Raw genomic sequence first — 8,427 nt, forward strand, 5'->3', positions numbered from 1 at the left:
AGGCAAACACTCAACTCTTGCTTCGTAAGGTGGCACAGTTAACTCTTTCGCCATTTGCAAACAGAAAGTGCATGTATATCCCATCGTGTTCTGGTAAATCAAAGTGCAATAAACGTGTGAGCGGTCGATTGCAATAGGACGGTTAGGCAAACGCAGTAGACTGCCACGCTATACACACGGTTCTGTGAAACGTGAACAACAAAACTAAACTTGACGGTAATATACGCAGGGTAATATGGAAACTATAGTATCACGATAAAAGCCACGGGCATCACACAACAAGTGCGACTGCCCAGGCAGTGCATTGATAGGCCACAGTTACAATGGAATTACTGGTAAACTCAAAACAAGGTACAACACGCGCATTTTACACAGTAGAAACTGAAAAAAGGTCAAACACATTCAAATTGCATTTCTACGCACGGGCACAAAACATTTGCATTCTGTATTGCGATTAGTTAACGATTAAAGCAAGTCTCACGTTCTGAATGTCTTATTGCCCTTTGTTTTTTTGCTTTTGTTAAATTTACAGTACAGTAATGTGTTTTGGTTGATCGGAAAATCGGAATGTTTGAACTTACGATGTGGTAGTCTGCTGTAGTAAACAAATCGTTCTTTGTACAACGCAAAAGAAGCACCAACGACTTTTAAAATGCTGAACATTTACATGATGCCGCACAATATAAAAAAACGCTTTATGTAATTTTGAATTGGCCGAGGAATGATGCTGGCTTGAACGCGCGCTGGTCGTTTGATCAGGACGCGGATTGAAGGGCAAAACAACAAGTAAGCGGAGTTTTCTCCTCTCCAGGTAAAGCAAACAGATTTCTAGGCTATTTTTCGACGCTACACCAGCAGCCAAACAACAAACGAGGTCTGTCACAATCACTTAGGCTCCACGCCTCGAGCAAACAAGCGAACCAAGCCCCGGTGAACGAAAAGTGAAATGTTGGGATCGCTGACCAGCTCGCCGTCCGTATTCCAGCAGCCTGCAGAATCACCGGCGTCGCTGGGCTGCGACTGGTCGGCAGACTTGGGCGAACTGCAGTCGCCACTGGCGACGGTTGTGGGTGGATCTGGCAACGCAACGCACCGGAAGGCCTTGACCCGGTGGGCTTCGACGAAGGGGAACTGGAAGCGGTCGGCCTTACCTACGTGCGCTAGCATGTAGCGGATGAAGTCGGCCCTGGGGCAATCGCGCACCATGATTAGGTCTATGTTGCCGTCGGCCAGATGCGCGCTCGGCGAAAGTCCGCGCGGGCACTTGGCGCACGAGCACGACATGAGCGCCGAGTTGAGCATGATGAACTTGCCCCTTGCGACCTGCGTCAAACAAAAGACGATGTTTGTTATTTGCAAGTTGCGCGCGCAGTGCTGATCAGAGTGCAAAACAAAGGATGTGGCGTGCTATACCCTGGTTTGATACTATTTACTGACTCAGCAGCCCTTATTATTCATAACAGCACTAAGGCTCATTAAGACATTTTCTACTGCTGGCATGTCTATAAATAGCAGAATGGAAGTGAACTATTGATCCAAACAAGCCTCCAAAAGGACAGCAAATTTTGTATTAGCAAACCATTTTTTAATCCTGTTATGATTCATGTTAAGCAAACATTTTCGAAACACAACATTTTTCGTTATTTTAAGCCATGTTTGTAGCCTACCAATATGACTATCAGTTATGCAAAAAAATAGTGATGATTTTTTACCTATTTCTAAATTTAGTTTAAATTAATTTATTTCTACCTTCCAGCCTTTGGAGGTTTCCGAAAACTGGGTACTTGTTGTTGGCATGCTTAGTTGGTCACATGTTAATCCCTCTGAGCCCAATTGATCACCATTAGAGTTGGTACTGGATACAAATCCTTCACTGCACATGTTGTTAGAGTTGACCTCAATAGTGAAGGCTGATTCTGAATGGAAATCTGGCTGTGACCTACTTTCAACAGAAGACAAATCATTTGCTCTATTTAAAGAACACTCATCATCTTTCTGGTTACAGGTCTTGCAGGGAAATCGACAACATGCACGATCTGCAGTAGACACATCCATAAAGTTGTGTTCATAAGTGGGCAGATAGTTCACTTCCATGTTGTATGACTGCAAGTTCATGAAGGCATGGATTCCTGCCACGTCATACCTACTTGGACCAAGTTGTCGCATTCGTTCACTGACCTTTAAAACGTTGCCATAGAACCCAAAGGAAGTCATTGAACATGAAAATCTCTGAAACATGCCCTGGCTGTCGTAGATGGAACAGAGATCCAAAGGGTTGTCATCACCTAAAACTATGTGCAGTGCAGCAGTTTCGGCATCATCAATTCCTTGGGTCACATAGCTCAAACAATTTGTAGAACCAGCTGGTATGACCCCAATCTTTATATTAGGTTTTACAAAGGTGGGCAACTCTGCAAGATCTACAGCTTTGTCCATTTGGATTCCTTCCTGCTTTTGGGCTTGAATAACTACACCATTAAATATTTCATTAATCATGCCATCACCCCCAACTGCTATTATACCATCATATTGTGAAATGTCTTCATTCTCAATGTACTCTTTAGCATGGTTTTGGAATTTTGTGATTATAACATGTTGCTTAACATTTGCAATGTCGAAAATTGGAGTAACAGTTTCCTTGTGTACTTGCTTTGCTTTGTGCCTTCCACCAAATGGATTGACAAAAACAAGTAAACATTTTGGTCGTTGACATTTTTGCTTTTTAAGGTACAATTCTAATGTTTGATTGAGATATTCTGACCACTTGCGGCAATCAAAAAAACTTATGGAACGTAGTTTTAAATACTGTAGCTTCCACAAATGACCTTTTGTTTTCAGCCCAAAATTAATTTTGAGAAGATGACATTTGGCAGTTACAGAATGCAGCAAACTTGTAAGGTTTGCTGAACTGAGTGATTCTGTTTTGCTGGCTACCCGCCACTCAGAAGTATACACCGTTGATGAAATGACATTTTTAAGATGAAAAGTTTGATTGAATGATACAATTGGCCTTGGGTTGAGTGGGTTTAGCTTCTTGAGGCAGGTAATATAAAAATGGTCATCTTTTACAGACAATGTGAAGACACCTTTGCTTCCTAGGAATTCTATTGAACCATCAGGTTGGGGTAAAGTAAAAACTTCATTCATCTAAAAAGCAAAGATTGTAAAGAATATTTTACCAAAAAATCACCAATGGAAACATTACCTTTTTCTCTAAATTTAACAATATAATGAATGACAAAAACCTTTACACACAATTCATGATCTAGGTAAACCAAAAATTTAGGACCATAATAAAAACAAAAGTTGTGTAAAACAACACAATAAACATTTGTTACATTTTAAGGGTCCATAACACAAAAATCTCATCTTAAAAAAAATCTTTTTTAAAATGTAAGAGCATTTTTGTTTTGTAGTAACATTTGGTAGGATTGTAGAAATCGAACAGAAAATGGGTGAGATATTACCAAAAACATAAAATACATATCGCCACCTAGTGACAAATCATGCCAATTTAAAGTGCGATATGTCAGAAAGTACTTGAACAATTTTTATAAAATGTGAAACTTATGGTTATTTTGTCATTTATTTAAGATGTGATTTTTTTGTTATAAACCTTAAAAGATATAATTTTGTTTACTACATTCTAAATACAAATTTATTGGGTAATTCTGTAAATTACAAGTATAAATAGTTTAGCTTTACCTTAAGCTTCAAAAATGGCCTAAAACTGTAGAAATCGAATAGGAAATGGGTGAGATATTACCAAAAACACAAAATACATATCGCCACCTAGTGTCAAAAAAACAATTTCAAAGTGCAATATCTCAGAAAGTACTTGAACATTTTTCATAAAATGTGCAACTTATGGAACATTTTTCATAAAATGTGCAACTTATGGTTATTTTGTCATTTCTAAGCTGCTACGTAAATATCTAAGTAAATCTCAGCTTTATGGCAAATATCCAAGTAAATCTCGGCCTTATGGCGCGAAAAACTTGAGTTTACATTTACATGCTGTATCATACCATGGTACAACATCTTTGTGCTGATATATTTCCTTAAAATGGTCCGCAAAAACAAACATCTTGCTTAACAATGCTGGGAATATAAGATTAGGCCTAATTCAAATACTGCGCGTTCTACTAGACCTTTTGATGTTAGTAGAAACAATTGTTTTAAATAAAGGCTACTGAAAGTGAGATTGAGTGGTGGGCCGCACATAAACATCAGGCGGGTCGCGTGTTCGACATCCCTGCTTAGGGTTGCAAAATTACCGGGAATTTTCAGAGCGGAAACTTTCCATGGAAATTTTGGGAATTAACAGAGATTTTGGGAAATTTTCGGAAACTTTTAAAACAATCTTAGTTTAATATTGAAACAGGAAAATAATGGCCTTATACTGTGAAAACAACACTGACCAGTTTGGGCCAAAATATCCCCAGCTTACGGTAGCTAAATCTTTAACATTTGTTGTTTTGTGAGTTACAAAGTCGTTGTACTAGTTCAGGAGTCGGCAACCTACGGCCCGTCAAAGTAATTCATCCGGCCCGCCGCCTATTTGACAAAATAGACACGAGTCTATTTCACATACTTTTTGACTATTTTAACTACGTAAGTTCGAAAAATTTTCCAAATGATCTTCATACATCCGGTTGGTTTACATTTTGTAATGTCATTTCAATAGATTAAAGCTTCTTTATCGTTGCGGCGTGGAAAGCTGACAAGTGCGTCACGAACAAACGGAAAACGTATTTACATTTTTTTGTCTTTTTTTAAACATTTTATTATTTTCGGCAGCGTAATAAAAACTGGAAAGAAATACCGGTATACCAAAAAAAACGTGCTCACTTGGCTCGCCAGGCCCAGACTTTTAAAAACTTAGCAAATATTGAATTAGACTAACCAATAAAGTTATCGCGTTTCTTCAAAGTAGTTTCATTACACTTTTCATTAGTAGTATGGATGACGACGTGTGGACTCTAATTTTAACCAAACAAACGCTTTTTTCTTTTAGCGCTTTGCGCCAACACTTTACTGCCTCCTTAAATGTAATTAAACATGTCTTTAAGTGCAAAAACACGATACCCGCCTGATTTACAGTTGTTCTAACATTTTAATAACACATTTCTTAGTTAACTTATTGTGCGGTCCGCAGAGATCTTTCTAGTTTGGTTTAGGCCCGCGACTAGAAAAAGGTTGCCGACCCCTGTACTAGTTGCTGCCGGATAGCATCTCCTTCTGCTCGTCTAGAAATGCTCAAGATAGGTTTTTAATAATTAATAAAATATTTAACAAATGTTTTAAACATAATAACTGCCAAATTTAAAAATTTCCAATATTCCCATTATTCCCGGGTCCTTCTAAATTCCCGGAAAGTTTCCAAAATTCCCGGAAACTTTCCACCCCTTTACAACCCTATCCCTGCTCTAGAGCAATATACAGTTTACACAACCTTGTCAAATTAACCACCCAGGCCTAATTTATCACATTAGATTGAGCTCGAATTTCGTTTTTGCATTTTTGTTTATCTCTGATTTGAACAAATGTATTGAACAGCATTTGCTGTCTTTTTTCGTTTGTGATTTGCAATTATCACATTTCCTATTTCGATAACTAAGTCTTTGTTAATTTTCTGAACTTGCTTTTACGTTGCATTTCAACTGCTTACACAACATTTTTTCTAAAAAAAAGCGTCTTGTTTATTTGTCTTTTTCAAATAACAAAAATACCAACTCAGCATTTTCATGAGTTTTGTATAAACCCCCAAAAATAACTGATTTATGTTTGACCTACATAAAAACGTGTGGTTGATGACGCTAAGACATTAATGCAGTATATATTTCAAACAACAATATGCTTTTTAAATCAATGTATTTCTAATGGGTCAAAACATAATTGCCCCTTTTATAACATATAAATATCTTGACAAAAAATTTGCATTTAATTGTTGTTTTGAAATCAAAACGTATGCAACGGTCTTCTAGTTTAGTTTGTCATAAATTAGTATATAGGTTAAAAAATATATTCTAGTTTTTACAATTAGTGGATACCATACAAACATCACTCAAATAGATTCTGGGTAAACTATCGCAAAAAATATAACATATTTCTTAGATATCATGCTATTTAACCACCAGTCTCATATAAAGTCCACTAGTTTTTAAACCAAAGAGAATGAGGTTGCACTTAGGGTTCCTCTCCAGGAATGTTGCAACAGGAAATTCCCGGGATTTCCTGCGAATTAATCATCCCGAATCCCGGAATATTTTTGTTTTAATCCAGTGTATTTGGCAACATAGCAAAACTTGCTTTATTTGCGCTTATCAGCGGAAAAAAAATTGATTAAATTCATTCTACCAAAAAATAGTGTTTTTTTTAAATAAAAACAAACAAGGGTGCTGACTTTAATACGAGAAGGTCTTGTAAGATTGCAGAAGCAAGACTACAGAACATAAATGAGCTTAATTAAATCTTTGAAGCTAATATAAAATAATTTTAAACGTCATAATGACATAATTTTAGGAATATTTTTTTTTGTCGGTAATACGGGGATTCCCAGGAATTTTTATTTTTCAATCCCGTTTCCCGGAGTGGAAAAATCCAGGAACAAGAGGAACCCTAGCATGAAGACAAATTGTATTGAGTTATCGACAAGCTTTCGCATAACCGTGCTTCATTTATACTTTGACATGATGAAGCAGGGTTGTGTGGAAGCTTGTCTATAACTCAATACAATTTGTCTTTACACAGTGCCACCTCATTCCTCTATTTAGAGTTAGACAAATACGGCCATTTACATAGATAGTTTAAACAAATATTTGGCACTGTTTTAAAATCCTACTACAATGCACATTATTGGGGTTGCGCAAGTTAGCGTTTGGGTTTATCATAATTATTAAACAATAATTATAATTCGTTGCCTGAGTAGTATTATTTGCGCTTACCAGCGGAAAAACCTAATTCAATTTATTCTAACAACAAAATGCGTCATGCATGCACAAATAAGGGTCCTGACTCGTATTAGAGGAGGTCTGGCGCGTATAAATTAATAAAAAAAAACGGTCTTTAAATACCGCTTACCACAACGCAAATTATTTAGGTTAGAATGTGGGTTAGCGTTTGGGTGAGGGTGGGTCAAGCGTTATTATTAATAATAAACATGATATTACTTGACCCACCCTCACCCAACGCTAACCCGCACCTTAACCCAAACAATATGCGTTGTGGTAAGCGGTATTTCTTTCTTTTGCATAACTTTCCACGTACATAAGTGAAAGAACGCCCATAAATGAGCTTAATTAAATGTTTGGAGCTAAAATAAAAAAAATACAAACCTTAAAATGACGTAATTTTATGCATAATTTTTTCGTCGGGATCCCGGGATTCCCGGGAAGTTTCATTTTTCAATCCCGTTTCCCGGGAGTGAAAAAATCCGGTAAAAAAAAGAGGAACCCTAATCCTAACCTCCAAAATAATTGTTTGGACGCTGTGGTAGGATTTTAGACCAGTGTAATAAAAAACGTAATTTAATTCACCAACCCGGACCCAAACAATAACCGACACCCTAACCCAAATATTGTGCGTTGCACTATTATTTATTTGAATGTGTGGTAGGATCTAGACAAGCGCCTGATGTTTAACTTGTGCCATTTTTAAACAATTTAACTACACATCCTTAACCAGTCAGACACCAAGAAAAGGCCTCGCTAGAACTACTAACCTAACAATAGGCATGCAGTAAGGTCGTCAACATTCATTGGAGCTACTCTTTGTTTTTTTCTTGTTTTTAATGATTCGACAAGGTTGAATAGGTTTCTTCACAGATGAGTAAACATTACGTGTTAGACTATTGCAGTGGAACGGGATCCAACTTGCAACGGCTGTGTAATCCATAAAAATAAAGTTTTTATAACTTACGATATTTAAATGTAAATCTACTCCTAAGAGCTTATTAATACTGAATACACAGTACAATAATGAAATAACAAAATAAACTATAGATAAGTAAATAAGTTAAAATCGAGTTACACTTTGTCAGCTTGCGACGTACAAAACATATATATTATTGTGAAAATTGGGAGTAGAATACCAAGAAATTACATCTATTTTTGAAACAGTAATGATCTACTTAGTTGCCAAAGCAACGAGTGGAATGTAACAGCGCAGATCTACTTGGCAGATAATAAATTTACATCACCACAGCAAGGATTTTAAAAGCACTAAATAAGAATACTTCTATTCTTATGTTGTAAAAATTTATTTACTAAACAAAAATCGAAAAAGAAAACATTTTAATTGGTTATTTTTAATAAAGGTTTAAACTATTTTTGTGATCTTAGATATAACTATTACGGACGAAATCTTTTTTATTATATGATCGCAAGCTTGACGTATTTTTATGGACATCGAAACTTTACCTAGCTA

The 8,427-nt window shown here is 36.5% G+C and overlaps 1 protein-coding gene across 1 annotated transcript; it reads right to left on the reverse strand.

Annotated features, from left to right (window-relative positions):
• Positions 1-74: 74 nt before the first annotated feature.
• On the reverse strand, positions 75-4,227 carry LOC146167596 (ceramide kinase-like). The gene is made up of 3 exons (XM_083380607.1): positions 3,706-4,227; positions 1,750-3,147; positions 75-1,323 (listed from the first exon to the last, which is right to left on the reverse strand). Exons 2-3 carry the CDS (start codon positions 3,145-3,147, stop codon positions 886-888), a joined length of 1,836 nt encoding a protein of 611 aa, XP_083236733.1. The 5' UTR covers positions 3,706-4,227; the 3' UTR covers positions 75-885.
• Between the last annotated feature and the right edge of the window lie 4,200 nt (positions 4,228-8,427).

Source organism: Ascidiella aspersa, chromosome 1 (genome assembly GCF_963924565.1).
Source record: "Ascidiella aspersa chromosome 1, kaAscAspe10.2, whole genome shotgun sequence".
NCBI lineage: Eukaryota > Metazoa > Chordata > Ascidiacea > Phlebobranchia > Ascidiidae > Ascidiella > Ascidiella aspersa.